General features: G+C 39.5%; 8 protein-coding genes across 8 annotated transcripts; 5 read left to right on the forward strand and 3 right to left on the reverse strand.

The window, feature by feature from the left end:
* Window positions 1-2128: 2128 nt before the first annotated feature.
* Window positions 2129-2946, forward strand: RO3G_10911 (SUMO-conjugating enzyme ubc9; the record flags this gene model as incomplete). Its single annotated transcript, XM_067665495.1, has 6 exons — window positions 2129-2197; window positions 2253-2336; window positions 2399-2447; window positions 2594-2703; window positions 2755-2834; window positions 2886-2946. The coding sequence occupies 6 exons, from the start codon at window positions 2129-2131 to the stop codon at window positions 2944-2946; spliced, it is 453 nt and encodes a 150-aa protein (XP_067521596.1).
* Window positions 2947-4327: 1381 nt separating this feature from the next.
* On the forward strand, window positions 4328-5152 carry RO3G_10912 (uncharacterized protein; the record flags this gene model as incomplete). The annotated part of the gene is made up of 1 exon (XM_067665496.1): window positions 4328-5152. The coding sequence occupies one exon, from the start codon at window positions 4328-4330 to the stop codon at window positions 5150-5152; it is 825 nt and encodes a 274-aa protein (XP_067521597.1).
* A 599-nt stretch (window positions 5153-5751) lies between these two features.
* RO3G_10913 (uncharacterized protein) lies at window positions 5752-7242 on the reverse strand (the record flags this gene model as incomplete). The annotated part of the gene is made up of 1 exon (XM_067665497.1): window positions 5752-7242. The coding sequence occupies one exon, from the start codon at window positions 7240-7242 to the stop codon at window positions 5752-5754; it is 1491 nt and encodes a 496-aa protein (XP_067521598.1).
* A 1046-nt stretch (window positions 7243-8288) lies between these two features.
* Window positions 8289-12925, reverse strand: RO3G_10914 (uncharacterized protein; the record flags this gene model as incomplete). Its single annotated transcript, XM_067665498.1, has 6 exons — window positions 8289-8379; window positions 8428-8534; window positions 8582-11902; window positions 11986-12576; window positions 12624-12658; window positions 12712-12925. The coding sequence occupies 6 exons, from the start codon at window positions 12923-12925 to the stop codon at window positions 8289-8291; spliced, it is 4359 nt and encodes a 1452-aa protein (XP_067521599.1).
* A 1392-nt stretch (window positions 12926-14317) lies between these two features.
* Window positions 14318-15150, reverse strand: RO3G_10915 (uncharacterized protein; the record flags this gene model as incomplete). The annotated part of the gene is made up of 3 exons (XM_067665499.1): window positions 14318-14529; window positions 14704-15081; window positions 15129-15150. The coding sequence occupies 3 exons, from the start codon at window positions 15148-15150 to the stop codon at window positions 14318-14320; spliced, it is 612 nt and encodes a 203-aa protein (XP_067521600.1).
* Window positions 15151-15688: 538 nt separating this feature from the next.
* RO3G_10916 (serine/threonine-protein phosphatase 2B catalytic subunit A1) lies at window positions 15689-17724 on the forward strand (the record flags this gene model as incomplete). The annotated part of the gene is made up of 10 exons (XM_067665500.1): window positions 15689-15827; window positions 15880-16086; window positions 16139-16263; window positions 16349-16433; window positions 16485-16630; window positions 16683-16900; window positions 16955-16959; window positions 16999-17175; window positions 17229-17498; window positions 17552-17724. The coding sequence occupies 10 exons, from the start codon at window positions 15689-15691 to the stop codon at window positions 17722-17724; spliced, it is 1545 nt and encodes a 514-aa protein (XP_067521601.1).
* Window positions 17725-18971: 1247 nt separating this feature from the next.
* RO3G_10917 (uncharacterized protein) lies at window positions 18972-19688 on the forward strand (the record flags this gene model as incomplete). Its single annotated transcript, XM_067665501.1, has 1 exon — window positions 18972-19688. The coding sequence occupies one exon, from the start codon at window positions 18972-18974 to the stop codon at window positions 19686-19688; it is 717 nt and encodes a 238-aa protein (XP_067521602.1).
* Window positions 19689-20217: 529 nt separating this feature from the next.
* On the forward strand, window positions 20218-21351 carry RO3G_10918 (uncharacterized protein; the record flags this gene model as incomplete). Its single annotated transcript, XM_067665502.1, has 3 exons — window positions 20218-20261; window positions 20322-20401; window positions 20462-21351. The coding sequence occupies 3 exons, from the start codon at window positions 20218-20220 to the stop codon at window positions 21349-21351; spliced, it is 1014 nt and encodes a 337-aa protein (XP_067521603.1).
* Window positions 21352-21353: the final 2 nt, after the last annotated feature.

A 21353-nucleotide genomic window follows, 5' to 3' on the forward strand; every position in this document is an offset into this window, starting at 1 on the left:
GATTTCTATTTTTGAAAATCTTGAATTTCAAACGCAAATCATTGCAACTTGACATGGACAAATATTCTTGGCCAAAATGACAAAAAGAATCGAGCTTGCGACATTTATTTTTGTTTAAACGTTATATTTTATTAAAGGTCCAATTTAGCGCTAAAAAATAAAACAAATACGTGTCCGCCCGGACCAGATCAATCCATTTGGAGGTTTGATGTTTAGAAAAAACCCCTTCGGGTTCAAGGGTAAAAAATGAGAAAGGAAAGTAGGGTGCATAAAGAGACATACGAAGTTAGTTAAATTGTTTCAGCCATTCAATTGGTTTTTGGCCATGAGGTGTCTTGCACGGGATGGTTGTATAGTGTTGCAGTTGATCTAATTCATGGAGGATAGAACATATAACGGGCCATCGACAGGTCCAGGACAGAGCAATACTAGGGGGAACAAATGCGCGTGTCGGAAGCATATTCAAAAGAAAAGATATAGGGTCAGCTAATGCTTCAGGCATACAGAGACGGCGATGCATATTTAGGCAGCTGATGGCGTGACGTCTTGACAGGTTGTTGTTGGGATGTCGAGGGCAGAGCTTGGGAGCACCGCCTGGTAAACAACCAAGGCGCCATTGTATACATCGACTTCTTCATGAGTCATTGGTAGCCACAAGATGGGGTCGAGAGTTATTGTTGGTCGACAGTTGGATAGTAATTTGGAGCTCTTGACTTGGATCTGTTTTGCCAATTGTTTTTATGAAAACGCCAATTTCCATAGGTTTGACTGTACTGTTATATTTATCTTTCGGCTTACTCCCCAGAGCTCAACCTGATTGGACAATTTGTAAAAGTAAGCTTAAAACAAAAGAGCTTTTGCAGGAAGAGACACTGTTATCTAGAAATGAATATGCATGCAGCAAAAATTCTTTTGAGCGATATTCAAGGATTTTGTAGATATTCAGCTGCTAGGTTCGAAGAGTGTGAATCGTAAGCCAGTGTAGTATTCTTTTTTTTTTTTTTTTTTTTTTTTTTTTTTTTTTTTTTCGTGCAATTCATACCCGAATGAGATTTATGAATTTTAAAAAATAATCGAAATGAATTTTTTTCTTTAAACCACACGAATTTTCCTCTGAAGATGCATGAATGATTTGTGAAAATAGTGTATATCAAATCAGCTCATACTCTGTGTCCATCCTATTAGCTGTTGTTCTTGTTCTATTTATCTGACACTCCTTTTAAGTGCAGTTCTTATAAAGCTCCACTAACACGTACATCATTGGCAGTGATTTAGATGTGGCTAGATTATTTTCTTTATTTAAACTAACAGTATTACGATTACTCTCCATTGTTTTTAAAAAGGACTACAAGGAGACTCATTCCATCTCATAAAGTCTTTTATTTAATAGTTTCTATTGTAGCGTTAATGAATCAAGTGAAAATATTACGCGATTAAGTTACCATATGACATACTTTAACGATATTGGCAAAAAAAAAAAGAGGATCAAAGACAAGCAGATGCGACTGGAGATACACGATTCTGCTATCAACAGTGACGAATTGATAGAGTGAAAACGAATATAGGCTCAAAAGAGTGTCATACGCAATGGGGAATAAGAGCAGCTTGATGGCAACCTTGAGCATACTATCTTGTTGTTGGATCACTTGTTCTGATCGGCCAATGATGCATACGCTACTTGCGCTTGAGACTGGTAATACGAGCCGATGGTCATAATCATCACATAGTCTACTACGATACAAAAGTTGTACTATCGTGCAAGGGTGTCATAAATTGCTGACAATCTTTTAGCCTACGAAGGCCACGGCAATATTCGACCTTCAAGTTTATCTTGTCTTCTTAAAAATGCACCAAATAAAAAGAAAATAGAGGTATTCCACATACTAAAAGACATTATTCGAAACAAAACTATTATCGATGACTTATTCCTTTGCATCTTTGTATAATGTGTTATTACCAGCAACTCTCAGTGATCTGTTCTATCATTGCCATAGTAACAGTCCTGCTGAGTTAATTCTGAGTTCATGACAAAGGGCCGACGTGACTGAGACAAAGAGGGGATGGGTTGCCTTTCTGTTTATTTCTTTTTTTCTGCACAGCAGGCTTTTACTGTAATCAATCAAAGAAAATGAGTTCAGGCATTGCACGTAGTCGTTTAATGGAAGAAAGAAAACAATGGAGAAAGGACCACCCACATGTAAAATGACAAATCAGTAAACTGTTGTCCCATTTTTAAACATAATGCATAATAGGGCTTTTGGGCCAGACCAGGAAAAAACCCTGACAATTCACTTGATTTGATGACTTGGACTTGTGGTATTCCAGGAAAGGACGATGTAAGAATATAATTAATACGTATATGAAAAAACAAAGAAAATAAGTTAATGCTTTTTTTTAGACACCATGGGAGAAGGGTGTTTATAAACTCGTTATGCTGTTTCCAGAGGGTATTGTTTCAAAAGACACACACACAAAAAAAAAAGCCAAATAAACCAACATATTTCTTTTCATAGATTATCCTAGTAAACCACCTAAATGTTAGAAAAAAAAAGAGAAAAAAAACAACATCATTTTAATTACATACTTTGCTTAGGTAAATTCACACCGCCTCTATTTCACCCCAACGTCTATCCCTCCGGCACTGTATGCTTATCTATCTTAAACGAAGACGAAGGTTGGAAGCCAGCTATTACAGTTAAGCAGGTGCGTGTACACATTCTTTGTCATTTTCTGATCGACTGACAATTTACATAGATTCTTCTTGGTATCCAAGATTTACTAAATGATCCAAATCCAGAAAGTCCTGCCCAGCAAGAAGCTTACATGTTATTCAGGTGAGGAAAAAAAAAGATTTATACAGTTCTTTACTGACATTTTGTAATTAGAAAGGACAAGAAAGAATACGAGAAAAGAGTACGCCAACAAGCTGTTAATAATCGACCTTGATCTTCTTTCACTTATCTTTCTATTAAAAAAATTAAATCAGCTTTTTATTTTCTTTTTCTTCAATGAAAGCAAAAACTCTGTGTTCAATTCAATAGCTTTAAACAATTCTATGTGGTTGTGTCGCTTTCAGTTTGAGGATTTTATGACAATGATCGCTGACTTCGAATTAACATCTTCATGGTTCAGACCTTCTATTGGTATTTAAATGGTTTTATTTAAGCAATTAGAAAAGTGATTTTTTGAATGTATAACAATATCTGCAATATGCTTAATGTGAATATCATTTGTAGCTTTAGCAATCTCGGCTTCTAGTGTTTCAGTATCATGCAGCTTATGACGTTTAGTTTTTCCTTTGGAAAGTACCCAAAATTGCTCGATGGGATTGTGCTCGAGAGAGTAAGGAGGAAAGATATACATAGGTGTAACCTCTATTTCTTTTTATGTATAAGGGGGCACATTGTCTATAATAAAATAATCTCTCAAATGATTGTATCTGTTTAGTTTTTTAGTAGCAAGGATTCTTGATCTTCCTCATACTTTTTTTTTTTTTTTTTTTTACTAATTAAACGCTCTAGTTTATTTCGCACCCATTTTGATCGCTGCAGCTCCAACGGATAGTAACTGCTGCAGTTTATAGTAGAAAAAAAAAATCTCCCTAAGTGTCACACTAAAATAAGGGTTTATTTTTTTATTAGTTTTATAACCTTGTTCCAGGTGGGAGCTCCAGGTTATCTTTCATAGGAGTATCCTAAACTTTGTATTCTTGCTCATCGACTCATTCAATCAAGTCAAAAGTGATTTCGTTTTTAAGGTATGAATCGAGATTTACTAATTGCTTACCAAGAATACAAAGCTTGATGTTTGATTGAAAGGGAATGACTGTATTTTTGTGATCGCCACACCATTGAATTTCAAAGTGCGCAAAGTGAAATAACAAATAGACTTTTTCTTTTTTTTTTTTTTTCTGCCCTGAAAACAAATAAACGCATGTCATCAGTAAGCTAGTTTTCTCTGGACCATTCTTTCTTTCTCGCTCATATTAACCTTGTATGTCTGTTTCTTTTAGCGTGATAAATCAGAGCGAGGATCACTATCATCATATAATGTACCTCGACAGTATCATTTACCCATCAGTCTATTAAGGTCACTATGTTTATTACCAGCAGTGATAGGCGTCTTCAACAATATCACAAGGGTATTCGTAACATATCCTGTAACTGACCATACTGGATTATTTCAACATAAAAGTACACCGCTGACCCATATGGTGGCTGTATTATGGGTATAAAAAAAAAGAAACTTGTTATCTTTGTAAGAGAAACTCATACTCTCTTCACAGTGTATTCTAGCAGGTTATTGGAGTTGGATATTGACAACGAGCATGCTTCGAAGATGGCTGCATCACTATGAGTTAAGTAGTGCCATTGTCCGGCTGATTACTCTTAATGTCATCAACTGGTCAGTATCTGCCTTTTTAAGTTCGCACTATGGTATAGATCAGCCCATTTGGAAATGGATGGCTATTTGTTTTATATTTTTTGTTAGTAACGTACTCAAGATCACCTTATCGTCCAACAACAAATATTATGCTCGCAAAGAAGAACAAGAACATCAACTGAATTACAAGTCAACGTTTGTCAAGGTCCTCATCTTGCCTCTGACGGTCGTTGTTTTCATCACCATGTTTGTCTCACTTTATCAGGTCGGACAGATGCGCAGACAGTCGGCTGTTTTGCTGGAAGAAAAGACGATATTACCGACCTTTCAAAAGCATCCAGAGCTTCCAGAGGCCGAAGTTCGAGTGATGGTGATGGTCTTGTCTGCCTGGACACAAAAGAGTTTAGAAAAGAGAAAGATATTCAGAGAGACGACACTGAGGTTGATGCCAAAGAACAATCAAAATATATCTTACTTTTATCGCTTCATACTGGGACAACCACCCAATGAGAAAGTGAAAGCCACGATGGGACCTTTGATTGATCAAGAGCAGAGCCAATATGGAGATATTTTGCTATTGCCTTGCTCTGACTTGTATCAAGACCTCAGTAAGAAGGTCTATCATGGTATTGAATGGACTGAACAATATGATTTTGATTACTTTGTGAAGACGGATGATGATATCTTTGTTCGATGGGACACATTAAGTAAAGAACTCGAGCTCGCAGGACGCACTCAACGCTATTGGCGAGGATTAGCCTACTGGTAAGAGAAGCTGAGAGAGAGAGAAAAAAGAAAAGCTCACGTTTGTCTTAGGAACATTCCACCCATCCGAAATACAGAGAATAAGAATGGAGAATTAGTTTACCCATTACCCATCTTTCCACCTTATACAGCAGGGGCTCTTTATATCTTATCAAGAGACGTTGTCCATCTGATCGCCGGCGTAAAAGGCCCACGGATGTTTGTAAAGAACGAAGATCAAAACTTGGGCATTTGGCTATTCCCATTCAATATTCTGCCTATTCACGATCGTCGTATACAACAGATTGATGTATGTGAAGAGGACATGATTGGCAAGCATTTTGGCGATTTTGGCGAAGAGGATGCGATTGGTGGTACGATGTATGACATGTTGAACAATTTACAAAATGGACGTAAGATGTGTGCAGGTTTCAAGACTTCTGTATGTGCCATGTGCTATCCATGTCATGGTAAAGGAAATCATTGGAAGGATTGGAACTTTGATTGCGATGACAAGAAGGGTGTTACTTTACTTAGCTTACCTCAATTGACTGTGATGGAATAAGAAGAGTAAATGATAATAATAAAAAAAACCAATAGAGAACATCATCTCCCATTTTTATTTTACTTTTTGAGTGTACCAATAATGGCATAAGGTGCATACTTTTCAACCACATCAGGCTTATGCATCATATTGAACTCTTCTGTCGCATCTCGTCCAGCATAAATCAAGATCGCTTTCTTTCCACCTGGATGATCAGCAAGGAAATCGGTTACATCCAATACCTGACCGTTCACGACAACCCAACAGTCATCAGGCTTGTTGTGCTTTCCAACATCCGCAAGTGTGTACTCTTTTATTTGCTTTGGATCGTTTGTCTTTTTTATTTCTTCTTGTTCAATAGCTGCTGCTGCTGCAGGGGCTGCTGTTTCCGGACTGTGATTTCCGATCGCTTTCGTTGCGCTACCCTGTGGTAAAGCAATTTCCAAACTGATTGTGTTATTGGGATTGACTTGAATGTGGATGCCAATACCACCATTCAAGTGCTGACCGATAGCACCCAAACGTTGCTGAGCTACCTGAGTCGAATTGATCAGTTTAGAAAACAGATAACGAGAGGCTGTTTGTCCTGCGACGCGACCAAAGACGACACAGCCCAAGAGGGACGACCCACCAAGACGGTTTGCGCCGTGAACACCACCACACATCTCACCGGTGGCGAACAAGCCAGGGATAGGTGTGCCCTGAGTGGACTTGATTTCAGCATCTGGCGTGATCTCAACACCACCCATCGTGTAATGAAGGACGGGTTGCATGAGGGCCACATAAAAGTAATCGGTCATCTTGATGGGCACATTGTGGAAGAAACGTTTACCCCAGGGATCCTTGATTTTACCTTCAGCAATGGCATTGTAGGTATCGAATGTCTCCTCCAAGTGCTTGGGAGAGATACCCATCTCCTTTGCCAAGGCTTCACCGTTATCAAACTTCTTCATGAGCCCACGACCGGCATAGTGACGACAGTGCCACTCGATTTCCTTGGAGGCGGCGGTATTCAAGACGAGACGAATCGGAAACTTGTTCTTGTTCATCATGCCCGTCACATAATCACGGTGACCGAGCTCATCACAAAAACGATTGCCATCGGCATCCAGCAAGAGACCACCACAGCCACGCAGGGCTTCGGCAGCCAAGAATTTCACCTTAGCATCGGGCTCTTTGGGATCCACCAGGCCGGTAGGATGGACCTGGACTTTTTCAAGATCGATCGTGTTGGCACCAGCAGCAGCAGCCATCTTGATACCATCACCCGTACAGTGATCACCATTCGTGGTGGACAGACCATAGAGCTCCGGACGGTACTTTTTGAGCAGCGACTTCTCTTCGGTGAAGTCAGCCGCGTAACCCCCTGTGGCCAAGATGACTGGACCATATTCCTTGTGTACCTGACCATCGGAGCCCTTGCCGACCATGACATACTCCACACCAATGACGTTACCTTGTTCATCCCTGATCAAGTTTTCAACCTTGGCCTTCTTGATGATCTTGGCTCGTTCAGGTTGTTTCAAGGCTAATTCTTCAAAGCCTTCCATCAAGGCATAGGTAATCGTCATGCCCGGAAACTGTTCTTTGCCACGGTGTGTACGAGGGAAGGTGTGGCCACCGAGACGAGAGACCAGGGAGAGATCCAGTGTGAATTTATCTTGAAGCCACTCAACAGCAGAAGCAGAACGACCGGTAAGAACGTGAATTAGATCTGGACGAGCCAAGTCACGTGCAGACTTGAGCGTGTCTTGATAGAATTGTTCAACAGAGTCCTTGATGTTGAGGGCGATTTGGGTACGTGTCAAGGCACCGTTGATACCAGAGGTGGCCTTGGTAGAGTTTCCTCTGAAAGAAAACGAAATTAAGAAAAGAGAATGTTTTGTTATTCTTATTTACCCAAAGAATGGATTCTTATCCAACAAAAGAACATTACCACCTTGTTCAATTACTGTGTGAGCAGCAGAAAGACCAGATAATCCACCACCAACAACAATAATTTGGTTATTAAGAGAAGGCATTGTAAGAAATAAAGAAAGTGAAAGAAAGAAAGAATGATTCACAAAGTATTTTTATGTGAACTAAATAAGAAAAAGCAGGAGTCAGATGATATGTTAGTGAGTGGAGCGGGGGAAAAAAGTTTTTTTTTTATTGTTTGTTTACATTACATGTGCCTCTCTCACACTAAGAAGATTAAAAAAATGCATGAATACAGAAAGAATGAATTTACATAAGAAAAAGAAAAATGAGGGGAAAGGTTATAAATGAAGGGGAAGGGGTATAAATACATAAGAGTCTTATTGTTCCATAGAATATAATTTATCAATACTTTTCATCCAATCCATCATATCTGATTTAGAATTTGCTTGTAACATATATGCGTTATTATTTGTGTAAATTGAAAATACATGGTTACGCTTTTTTATAAAATGAGTATGAATCGTGAAATAAGACAGCCAATTACCTTAATCATTTGTTCTAATGCTGGGTTATAATCTATTCTAACTGTAGATACATTAATGATACCTTGTTCTTCGGTTTCTAGTTGATTAGTGTAAATGTAAATATAAGGCCTAAACAAACATCAGTCATCTCATCCATCACAAGCCTAATTCGATTACCTCCGTAAGACGAACCACCTTTTAACCCATTTATCATTCAGTGGGTTCTCTTGATAGGTCAAATAACCTTTCTTTGTTACATTGTCACTAGATTACATCTCTTAATAACCATACCATCCCAAGTCAATCACTTACATTTCAGTAATAAATTTCACTTCTGATATTAACTTTGAGTGATTATTCCAACCTTCTTTTCCAATCTCTTGCATACCAGGAATAGGTGGATCTTGACTCAAATTGATCTGTGATCTCTCGTTTAGTTTTCAATATCTCAACAATACCTTCTTACCTCTTTGTCTGTTCCCCATTTCTGGTTCCAAATGCAAAGAATCTTTTTAATCAACTCCGTTTGGGATTCACTCGATTCGTTCTTGTTCGTATGCATCGATCCATGACTCGTTTGGGATCTTGCGGTATGCAGCATCAACGTTTGGGCTGTACGAGACACTTGTTCTTTACGATCAATGCGTGCTCGGATCCGTTTAAAGTCATTAATCAAAGACACGCCGCGAGGTCGCCAGGATCCTAGGGATTCTTCTCCTGGCACAAACTTGCTCGCTGTATTCAATCGCCACAGTTGACTCACTCTGCGTGTCATCGGAGGTCGAAGTTGAACCAAGAAGACGCCACTGCATTTGGACAGATAGCGGGTAGAGGACCCTAGCAATCGAAACAGTCGAAAGTGACTTGATGTCGTTGACGTATCTCGACCTTGAATACGGACCGCAATGTCCATACTGCACTGGATCGGCTTCAGGCATTTCTCTGCCTCAATCTCCCATTTGAGATTGAGCAAGATCCGGGTGTTTTGAGCGGTGAGTCGGTTCAGGAACAGGCAGTCATGCTGAGAAGAATCCCAAGAGCCTTGAGCGGTCAGGATACTTGTGCCATCACTCTTGTATTCGATATGTTGCTTGCTGCTTAACAATCGAATCGCAATATCTTCATGGGCGGCTGATGGTATGATCCTACCCTTGTTATCCAACAGTCTCACTTGGCCAATGATCGCTTTCGATATACGATTCCACATCAGCTGTCGACCGGACGTGTGTGAAAGTGTGATGCAGATCCTTCTTTGTAAACCTTGCTTCAACAAAAAGACACCTCGGTCCAGTGGGGTTTGTGTCATGGCCTGCACCGGTTTGTATTCTCCATTCGGCATCAATTCGCAAATCTGGATCCATGCCAAGATATCGTGTCTTTCGGCCGAGATGAGTTCTTCTTCCGGTCGACGTTCGGGTACAGCCGGAGGGGCCATTTCGCGTCGCATCCGCTGAGGATCGGCCAACATCTCATCCAATCGGGGCTTCTCGCGTTGATCGTCCCATCGCTCATATTGCGAGATGATGCGTGGTTGAGCCACCCCATAGACTTCAAAGAGGATCATCTCATGCATCAAGATGTGCTGAATTGGCTTCGTGATCAAGATGGACATGGTCTGACTGTAATCCAGCAGGATCGTGTTTGAAAACTTACTGACCGGCTTCGTTGCAAACAGCTTCTCGGCAGCAGAGAGAGGCGAGATGCCTCCAAAAGAAGAAAGTCGAAACTGGACATGGACCTGGGTGAATTCAGCCTCATTCAGGCCCATCAACTCTAGCAGACGAATTTCAAAAAGCAACTGCTGTCCCACTTCAAGTACCTGCTTTTGATCTTCTGTACCTGAGCGAGCAATGGGCGATACCAGCAGCCGGAGCTTTCCTTTCACCTGTCCTGTCATCCTGCAAAGGACCTCCACACAGCTTTCATACGCTTGCTGTTCAACCAAATTCCTGACAGAGACCGAAGCGCTGCCTACAAAGGAATATTTTGGACAGGGTGATTCGTAAAAGGGATCCTCCAGATTAAAATGCTTTCGGTACTGCGGTCTGTCCATAAAGTTCCTCAGCTTGTTCATCTTCTCCAGACGTTCCTTGAGCTTCTCAAGTGACCAGAGATAGACCACTTGGTTTTTCCTATCAATCACACGAACACCCACGCATGGTTTCGGTGTCTTGGTCAATGCTTCATCTTCGTCCGTCTCAAACTGTTGAAGACTCGACGTCTCTTCCCAGTGGGATCTCAAGTGCGTGAAGCCTTCTTCGATGATAGCAAACTGATACAAGACATCCTTTTCCAGTTCTCGCGAGATGATGTTGGCTTCCTTTAATAGGATCGCATGGGTCAAGACGACTTCGGCCATCGCTACATGACGAAGCTGCTTCCAGTGTTGAACGACCTTTTTGCTTAGTTCGGTTTCTCTTTGGCTGAGAGACGTCTGCGTGTGGTGCATGACGGACATACGATTGATCTTGGCTTCATAAAAGCTACGCTGAAGATCCAGCTCCTTCTTGTGCTGTTCTTCCACATCCTTGAGTCTTTCTTGAATGACGGAATAGGTCATCAACGTACTCTCTGTACACACGCTACCATCATCAACCATAGTCGCCGCTGTCGAAAGGCGTTTGCTCATGGCATCATCATCATCTTCAGACTCTGTACGTCCATCGGCTCGAATGCGACGTGCTTGCCGGATCTTGCCAATGTCGTCATACAACTTTTCGATCTCTTCATCCTTCAGGCCGTCAAAGTTCGCCTCGGCCGAATAATGGTTCTTCATCGCTTCCAGTCGAGCATAATTCCAATCGACCATCTCCGTCGTCTCTTCCTCCTCGGTGTTTGGCATGGGTGAAGCCGTTCTTTCGGTACAGGGAGTGCTTGCTCTCAGCATGTCGTTACGTTCCCTTCTGACTTCCTCGGGATGATTGAATCGGAAGATGTGATGGTGACCGAGGATGAGACGATAGCCGTTCTTGAGCTGACGGGGCTCATTGATACGGATGCCGTTGACCATAGTAAGGGCTTCTTTATTGCTAGGATACAGTGTGACCACGTTATCCTTGTATTCAAACCAACAATGTTCATCTTGTAGGTTGGGTCCGCTCAAGCGTATCTCACACTGGCTTTCGCCATCTTGCCTTCCCACGCGTGTCTTGCCTGGCTTGATCTGATACATCAAGCATTCTGACATGAGAGGGTCCTCGTTCAAATTGACGATGAAGGGGACTGTCTTGGGCATGTAGATGCCCATGTCATTCTTGTCGATCGTGATACCCAAGTCCATCAGGGCCTTTTCACGTTCAACATGGATTTGCTCCGTCTTCTTTAGTTTTTCTTCCCACGTTTCCTTCAGGTTGGCCAAGAGCTTTTCTGAACTCTGGAGTTGGTCCACGATCTCTTGCTTTGTCATCTTCTTCTTTTGACCGCGACTGTCCTCGATGACCAAGACCTGGTGCGCGTTCGAAATGGATCGTGTCGGCACGGGTGTCTTGAGTCCGTCGTGGGTCTGCTGTTGGGGTGATTTATAAGCACTGGACGAGTTCAATTCTTCGACGACTTCAGGAGCATAGACCCGAAGACGGTCTCGAAGGACAGAAAGCTCTTCTTTTAATTCACGAATCATCTTGGCATTCGGATCTTCATTGATCACAGCTTTATTTTGGATCTTCTTTGCTTGATCTGCATAGCGAAGCGTACTGAGTGTTTCATCGTAATCAGCAGGTGAAATGGCTGCAATCATCGCTGTTTTTGAGTTACCGCCAAGGGAATCCTTCAGGAGCCAAGTCAAGACCTATGGATTTAAATTATTTTTTGTTACTAATCAACGTATCACTCTAAAAAGAACAACGAGGTACAAGAAAAAAATTACGTTACAGAATCACGATAAGGAATAAAAGCTTCTTTGCCCTTCTTGCCCTTGCCCACCGACTGATCTGCTAAGCCCGAAATGACCTTACCCAACGTGGTCAGCGAACGATTGATATTGGCACCTTCTTTTAATCGAGCGCCTGTAGCACCCGTACTGTTCGCACGTTCGCTGCCTGCTAAATCCACCAGACTGATACGTGCTACTTTTTCCGTTTCTAATTTCGTCATTTCATCCAGTCGGATCTGTGTCAGAAAGACGGTGAAGACAGCGTGTGATCGAGAAGAGGTTTCGTTCATGTTGGTCGCTGCTACTGTACGTGCCTTGTTGCCTTCGTCCATCAAATGGTCAATGTCGTCAAAGGATTTGACGGCCAGGCGAGAGAGGTCTTCCACATAGGGGCCCAGGGAAGGGTGTTCACGGACTTTGAGATTGCCTTTATTTTTGGGATTCAGCAAATCATGTACTTTTTCATTGTAAATTTCAATGTATGACACCTCCACGCGATACGTCAGGTTGGGATCATTGTTTTCTGCGATCCGATCAAATAATTCTGAGCATGTTTTAGGTATGATTCCCTTGTCTTCACCATATCCCATCTAACCATCAATGACGTTAGTGACTGTGTACAAGTGATCTCTATTACCATTGAATAGGATTTTCCTGCGCCTGTCTGTCCATCTAACAAGACAAGTAAATACATGTATTCTTTTAATGACATCAGACTATTTTACATGCGAAAATACAACAATTGTAACCATCAAACGCATGGTTTAATAAATCTACACCCAAGTCGCTATAGACCGTTTCTTGATCGGCAAAGGCAGGATCATTTTTATCAAATGACCAATAGGATTTGTCAAATGTAAATGCTTTCACGTCTTCTGTGTCTCTACTGTTTCCTTTATGATCTGGTGGTTTGGTAATGATGGTTTGGTTGCCTTCCATTCGAATCAAACAAGTGGCTCCTCTAGCAAGTTCTATCCTTTCTGTATTAGTTGTTGTTCCTATCGTGCTCTTGTTAAAGTTTACCCCTTGAATTCAAAGGTCGACATCGCACAACTACTTTAATATTGCCTCCACCACTCATTTTCTTTGCAATTTAGATGACGATTGTTTCCTCTTTTTTATTAAGAAATTGAGAGAGAGATATTTAAAGAATAAGAAGGATCTGTATTTTATATATTTGGATTCTTTTTTTTTTTTTTTGTATTTTTATATTATATTATTTCCTTGCTTTTTCCCTTTTAATAATTAATTAACCAAAAAAAAGAAGAAGAAAAAAAAAAGGACTTCCAATAATTAAAAAGGGGGAACAGGTTACACATCATTTTATTCTATTTCCCTCTCCTTCTGCACTCGTTGCAGAAAAGTGATCAATTAAATATGTGTTTGTTATTAAACCATTTTTGTGCCTGGATACGCTCTTGATCCATGAACTGAGCTATTGTTTCTGACAGGCTGTCTCTCATTTGTCGTAATTGAGCCGTTCCGTCTGGGTTACTCAAGGACATATAGAGCGGTTTGAGTGACCTAGATTGAAAGGAGGGTTAAAACCGGAATGGTGCATATTGTTTTCTAACCTATAGATATCAATGCTGTTCTCAAGTAAAAATACAGACATGTATTGAATCAACGGAAGCAAAATCCAGACACCCAAGGAAATGAATAGACGGTGTTGATGATTATAGTAATGGAGGTAACTAAATAAGGCAAGAGAATAAAGTCCGTATAGCGTTGGCATACCAACCACAGCAACCAAAACTTTCCATGTAGCCAACACATCGCGAGCAGCAATTTTAATTACAGATCCAGCCAGTGCTTCTTTTTGCAAGTGTCAATAAAGCGTCAGCCTTTCTTTTTTTTTTTTTTTTTTTTTTTTTTTTTTTTTTTCACCTTCTTGTTTCTTTCGACTCACCATCAAAATTAAAATGATCAAGGGTGAATTGATCAATAGCCTTTAGAAAATGAGGTAAGTAAAATGAATGATACTCTCTTTACTTTTACGAGGGAAAGCCAAAGATGGCTAAAAAGAAAAGCTTTAAAAGACGCGAAAATAAAACAGGAGCTGCAGAATAAGGAGCAATTTCAGTTTTGGCTACTTGATAATCTCGAAGTCCAAAGTATTTTAAGGTATTATTGTATGATTGAATGCGTTTTGTAATGTCCACTAGTCGAGGGTCTTTCTCAAAATGCTTGTAACTCGACAAGAACCGTCGATTAAGATCAACCACTTGGTCAATCGTGAGCTTATGCTCTGCCGTAGATTTGTATAACCGTCGAGCAGTGGCGATCGTCTTTAGATAGGAAGAGGATTAGTCTTTCAACCTTTCACACTTTCTAATGTACCATGAGCACATCGTAACTAGGAGCATTGACCGTGACGCTTTGAAGGCCTTCGTAGCCTACTTCTAAAAGTGAAGCAATTGCCTCACGCCTAAAATGTCCTCCTAGTTGGTATGCCTTGATCCATTCGGGTTTAACAGAGATGGGTGTACCATAAGAAACAACAGCACGCGATCTGAAACGGTGAGGATGAAAATAATTTAAGCCTACGATGTATATCCTGTGAGCTGTTTCCATCCTACATATCATTCTAGTTTACCAATCGGAACTATTTTTATATCAAGATCTTTATTTTCAGCCATTGCACCCAGTGCCATAATAGCAAATCCGGCTTGGTGATGATTAAAAATCACAAATGATATAAATCATCACACGCTTACCTTTTAAAGGAAGCATTTCAGAACGATCATGACTACCTCCTTCAGGAAAAATAACAAGACAGACACCCGAATTTAATCTTTCATGTACCTTTTCATACAGTCTGCTTTGGTTTACGTGGGGAATGATCTTGTATGCCTCTGACTTGTTTATCCGATCGATGGCTTCATCCGTCAGTGTCTCTGTCAACCTGAGCTCTGTATCAGAAATCACTTGGCTGACTTGAAATGAGTTTGTCTTGGAAACAACAAGGGTATCTCGCGGAAATACTTGCTGAGTAAATCGTGTGTGTTTTCCGTTCAGCACAAGCCGACAGTGCTTGTCGGATACAAGTTGACCAGAGCCTTTGAAGGCCAAATCTTGGGAACGAGTCACTGGAACTGATGAAATCAATTGAATATACGTCATTGCTACTTTATATATTTACTTGCTTTCAGTAATCGAGCCATGGTGCCAACAATCTTTCTCTTAAAAGAAGATTGTGCCATAAGAGGAGAGAAGCGACGAGGATTAGAGATGATAACAAGACCTGGGTCAATAAATCTTTTATTCCATTTGAGTGAGTCTAATCCTCCTTTTTTTTATATGCGGTGCTTACTGATTCGCATGGGGAGCAACAATAAAAATGCATGGTTTATCCAATGGTACATTATGGATTCCGCTTTATAAGAATGTGTTTTTTTTTTTCGCTGTTACTACCTTAATATTTAATTACCTGACTTTGATTTCTCTAAAGAACACCTTGGTCATCAAACGAAACACCCATTTGATACAATCATAAATAAAAGAGTCCATTTTTTTATACAAACAAAAGAAGAAGATAGCATCAAAAATCGTTCAAGTATCAATATATTGCATCCATAGATCTCACATGACACACAGTGTGCTGTCTATAAAGAAAATAAGGTTACACTTTAAAACTTTTTTTTTCTTGCTTGGTGAAACACATTTACTTTTTTTTTTTTTTTTTTTTTGTTTAATAAAAATATGGAATCAGAAATTAGTCTTGATGCTAGCCCTGCTCTCATGAGACTACGCAATAAACCAGAAGCACCACAAATTGACTTTTCAGTATTTACTCAAGAAGATGGAACGGTTGTTTCAACAAGAGATCGTGTCATTAAAGGTTTCCTTCGATTCATTCTAGTTTATATATAAGCTTATATACTGCAATATAGATATCCCTGCTCCAGCTGTTGCTTTTCCAACAGATGAAGAGTTTTGGAGTAAAGAAAGACCGGGATTACCTGACATAAAGTTTTTGAAAGACCACTTTTATAGAGAAGGGAGATTGACAGAAGAACAAGCCCTCTTCATCCTCGAGCAGGGAACTGAAATATTAAGGCAAGAACCCAACTTGTTGGAAGTAGGCGCTCCCATCACAGGTAAGCCAACCAAGGTAGATAGAGTCTCGCTGTGTGTATTGACAGTCCACAGTCTGCGGTGATATTCACGGTCAATATTATGATTTAATGAAATTATTTGAAGTCGGAGGTGATCCAGCAAATACGACTTATTTGTTTTTAGGTGATTATGTGGATCGAGGTTATTTTTCAATTGAGGTAAATGGAAGAAAATAACACTGTTGACATGAGAGGGCTCATAAGGAGCGTGTATTAGTGTGTACTTTATTTATGGTCATTAAAGATGTGGTACCCAAACACATTCTTTTTATTGCGTGGAAATCATGAGTGCAGGCACTTGACGGATTATTTTACTTTCAAGATTGAGTGTAAAGAGTCAAAGAGAAAAAGAGATCAATAGTTGCTGACTGTTTCTATAGGTCGTCATAAATACACTGAGAAAGTATATGATGCATGTATGGAATCTTTTTGCTCTTTACCATTGGCCGCTATTATGAACAAACAGTTCTTGTGTATACATGGTGGTTTATCCCCCGAATTACAAACGTTAGATGATTTGAAAAAGGTTAGCAAGTTACTATGAGTCTGCGTGTTTGTGTATATTGACTTGGAATCAGATTGATCGTTTTAGGGAACCACCCACGCATGGATTGATGTGTGATTTACTTTGGGCTGATCCTCTCGAAGAATTTGGTCAAGAAAAGACAAATGAGCTATTTGTTCATAACCATGTCAGAGGCTGCTCTTATTTCTTTAGTTATCATGCTGCCTGTCAATTTTTGGAAAGAAATAATTTGCTATCTATCATTCGAGCTCATGAAGCACAAGACGCTGGGTAAGAATAAAATTGATTTCATCATCTAGAACTGTACTGATTTAATCCTTGTAGTTATCGTATGTATAGAAAAAGTAAAACAACTTCTTTTCCTTCAGTGATGACTATTTTCTCTGCACCCAACTACTTGGATTTGTACAACAATAAAGCAGCCGTATTGAAATATGAAAATAATGTGATGAATATTCGACAATTCAATTGTACTCCACATCCTTATTGGTTACCCAACTTTATGGATGTCTTTACTTGGAGTTTGCCTTTTGTAGGAGAAAAGAGTAAGCGTAGATATGTACACGGATCCATTGTTATTAATGGCTTGTTGGTGTAGTTACTGATATGTTAATTTCTGTCCTGAACGTTTGCAGTAAAGAAGAGTTGGCTGAAGACGATCAATTATTAGAAGAAAAGCCAGTGACAGATGATGCTGAGCAGCGCAGAATAGTCATTCGAAACAAGATTATGGCTGTTGGCAAAATGTCGAGAGTGTTTTCTGTATTGCGTGAGAACTCTGAACGTGTGACAGAGCTGAAATCCTTGTCTCCCACTGGTAAATTACCTTTGGGCACTTTGGCATTGGGCGTAGAAGGATTGAAGACAGGTAAGGACTTGCTGATAGAGGCATAAGGAAATAGGCTAATGATAAGAATACAGCGATTACAACATTTGAGGATGCTAAGCGTTCTGATTTGGAAAATGAACGATTCCCCCCTACACGAGAAATAAAGGAACAGATGATGAAGGAAGAAACGGACAATAAATTACGCTCAGCAGTAAATGAGCAAGACGAAGTAATGGAAGAAGTGGCTGATTCAATGCTAGAGTAAATGGAATCATAACCTTCAGGCGTTCTCTCAGCAATATAGATGTAAATGGAGTGAACGTATATAACAAATGCATACAATTGTAATTTTATTTTTGTAACTTACACAAATAAATAAAAATGAACATAAACATTACAGTCAGGCTTATGGAAATTGGCGCTTTAGCTAAAACTACCTTACATCACTCATATGAATCCGCTATGCTTTGATTTCTATCATTTGAGCCACATATAGTGTTTACAAAGTACAAGTTTTGAGTTACTGGACACTGTTCTAAGCAAGAGTTGGTGTTTGTTAGAGATTAGGCGATCTGAACGTGTGTCGGCATAAAGCTTATTGAACTATTATGGAAAATGGGACTACCTTGCATCACTCATATGAATTTGCTATGTTTTGTCTTCTACCATTTGAGTCAATGCACATTGTTCTAAGCAAGCGTTGGGATTTATTAGAGGTTTGGCAACCTGAACTTAGACCGGTTTAAAACATGTATATAGAGATGTTCAGCAAAAAGATCCACGTTTTACTTTTTTCATACTTTCTCACGTTACACCAGTAAAACTTCTACAAAAAAATGGAAAACATGTTTGCAATTGTTAAACTAAAATATTCATATCCATAAGTCAGCAGCCATTATACATGTTCTTTTTTTTGTTTTTGTAATTGTATGTAAATAACTTGTAATCTTCGACTTTGTTCACTATCAACCCCATAATAAAACCAACAAAAAAAAATACAAGTATATTTTCACAGAGTCAGTTACATTTTATGCAAAGTATATCAAAAGGAAGCATGAAATGAATACTGCTTAAATAGGATCAAAAAATAGACGAAATGATGACAGAACTTGATAATACTTTACAATTATCTCCAAAAGAAACTGAAGTTATACTTAGCTTACAATAGAAAGCTATGAGGGAAAAGCAGATTTTATTATCATTATTATTTATATATATGGAAAATAAAGCGTGGCTCAAGGAGTATGTATCGCATTTTCGGTCTTCGTTTTGCCAACATTGGTGTTTCAGAAAAGTGCATTCTCTGATGAAAAAGATTAAAAAACGTCTTAAAATTTTCTTTTTTTTTTACGAATAGGGGAATTAGGAAATGCAAAAAAATGGTACACACTAAAAAGGAAATGAATAAACATCCACATTTGGGATTTTAATCAGTTCTTGTCTCTTGCTCTCAATGTTTTCTTTCTTTTCTTCTTTATTTTTCGATTTTTTTCTTTTATATTGTTTTAAACAATGAACGGAGTATTTCCTCGTTATTCAATGTCGACCCCTCTATTTACAAAAGTACTGCCTGATATGAATTGTCGTGTTTCATTTGAAGATGATTGTAGTCAAGCAAGTTCTCCTACCATCATTAGTAATAACAGTAACAGTAGTGCTAGTAATGATTACAATCATGACAATAAAAGTAACGATAGAACCGTTGTTCGTCGCCACAGCAATTATTCTGCCATACCTCATCAAAGGATACACAGAAAGCCAGTGCCTTCATTGAATGTTACACTACAACCAACAAAAGATGGTGAAATTGCTGATACTCCTAGTGAAATCACTGCTTACAATCAAGCAAGCCCAGTTCATCAGCCAGTTCAACGCATGGTTGAAAAGAGGCAAAGACGACAATTTCAAGATTTGAATGTTATTCGTCCTATTGAAAAGAAAACTACTGTGGCTGCTAATATGCCTACTTCTACGCTTATCCCCACATTCTGGTATCCTCGAACAGGAAAAGAAAATGAACCTCTGAAGAGAAACATCAGTAAAAAAATTCGAGAATTACTTCAACCGCATCGCACCCAACTTGAGGAGGCTTCAAAAGTTCAGGATGTAAAGGATTGCCAGGTTAGCTTGTGCAGATCAAGAACACCAAGATTGAATTATGATAATAATAACCCATTTCATATTTTGAGGCAAGACCAAGAGAACGTGTATGGACATGTACAAAACTAAACTTCACTTTTTTGATCATTATAGACATACTAGAAATGTAGCTGATAATACAGGTCTCCAATTTCATGAGTCTGACTTTATTCAAATCGATACATATGCATCTACTGTACAACAAAGAGGGCCTTTACTCACCCCAGCCATCCTCTCTCAGAAATTTCTAGTTAGACCCTATCGTAAAGAGCTGTTCAGACTACGTGCCTTATTCATTTGGATCATTCAAAATATAAGACCCGAATATCATCAAAAGAGAAACGATTTGCTTCTATTGCAAAAGCAGCAGGCTTACTTAATGCAGCGTTATCAACAAAGTCAATGCGAGAAAGCGTCCTTGCTCAAACAAAAACTGGGCAGAATCGCTCATGCTTCAGAAGAAGAAAATGATGTGCCATTGATAGATAGATTAGACGCAATGAGTTTATTACAAGAGGAAGCAATACTTTTATCAGCCCATGTGAACGAATCCCCTGAGAAAGTGCTGGAAAAGAGAATATGTAAATCAGCATTTGGTATAGCCCATTTATTTGTTGATATGGCTATATCTGCTGGATTTAAAGAAGCAAAGGTAGTGTATGGGTATTTAAAAGGTTGTTAGGTAAAAAAAGATAAAACCTTAAAAGTCAAAGAAAATAATAGAAAATCCGAAAAAATAGCACCCAAGGATACAATTGATAAAGCCGAGGAAATGTTGCCTATAAACCATGCTTGGTGTGCAGGTAAAACGGAGAAGAAGAAAGCTTGTGTTCTTTGATTTATTCAATCTTCTTTTATTATAGTAAAAATCGAAGGAGAATATAGATTCATTGACTGCTGGCTGTCTTCACCTTTTCATCCTCATAATGAAAACAAGATGGAACCTCACTGGTTCTTGACTTTGCCCTTAGATATGGCGATGACTCATTTCCCAGAGAAAAAGTACGATCAACACCTTTCTCCTTCCATCACGCCTCATGCTTTTTTCAGCTTACCCTATGTTCGAAACACGTTCTTTTGGCATCGAATGCGTGTCTTGAAATACGTTGCACATCAATCGGCAAAAGAAGAAGGCGAAGGCATCATTTATATGAGTATGAAGGTTCAACCGAATGTAAGCTGTTTTGCAGAGATAGAAGCGGAGGATGGTAGTGTTGCTCGGGGATTAGCGCAATGCTTAAAAGATGATAATGACAATCGCTTGTGCAAGATTAAAGCAGTGATGCCTTCTCATCAAACAGAAGGTTGGCTCAAGGTGTATGCTGGTCCAAAAGCAACTCTATCGAACAGTGCTACTTTACCACAAGAGACTATACAAAAAAACCATTATACGCTGGCCATGTGTATTAAAGTCACTGCAGAAAAGCCTAGCACAGGGTTCGACTTTGTGAAGCTCTATACTGATCACAATGAATTTTATATACAAGAACCACAATGTTATCAGCTTTATCCACTTCAGAATTACCGCTTTATCATCAAAGGCACTCGACTCGATTACAAAGCGACTCACCATAAGTTGGCTATCAAGAGTCCAGGAGGAAAATTACATAAGCTGATGTACCAGCCTCAAGATCAAGTATACGAAGCAATGGTTAAAGTATCAGAAGCAGGTAAATGGTCACTTATTTGTTTACTGCATCATACCGGTGGTTGGTATACTGTTGCTGAATGGCGTTGCTCGATACCTGAATAAAA

This window comes from Rhizopus delemar, genomic scaffold (assembly GCF_000149305.1).
Source record: "Rhizopus delemar RA 99-880 supercont3.8 genomic scaffold, whole genome shotgun sequence".
In the NCBI taxonomy this organism is placed as follows: Eukaryota; Fungi; Mucoromycota; class Mucoromycetes; order Mucorales; family Rhizopodaceae; genus Rhizopus; species Rhizopus delemar.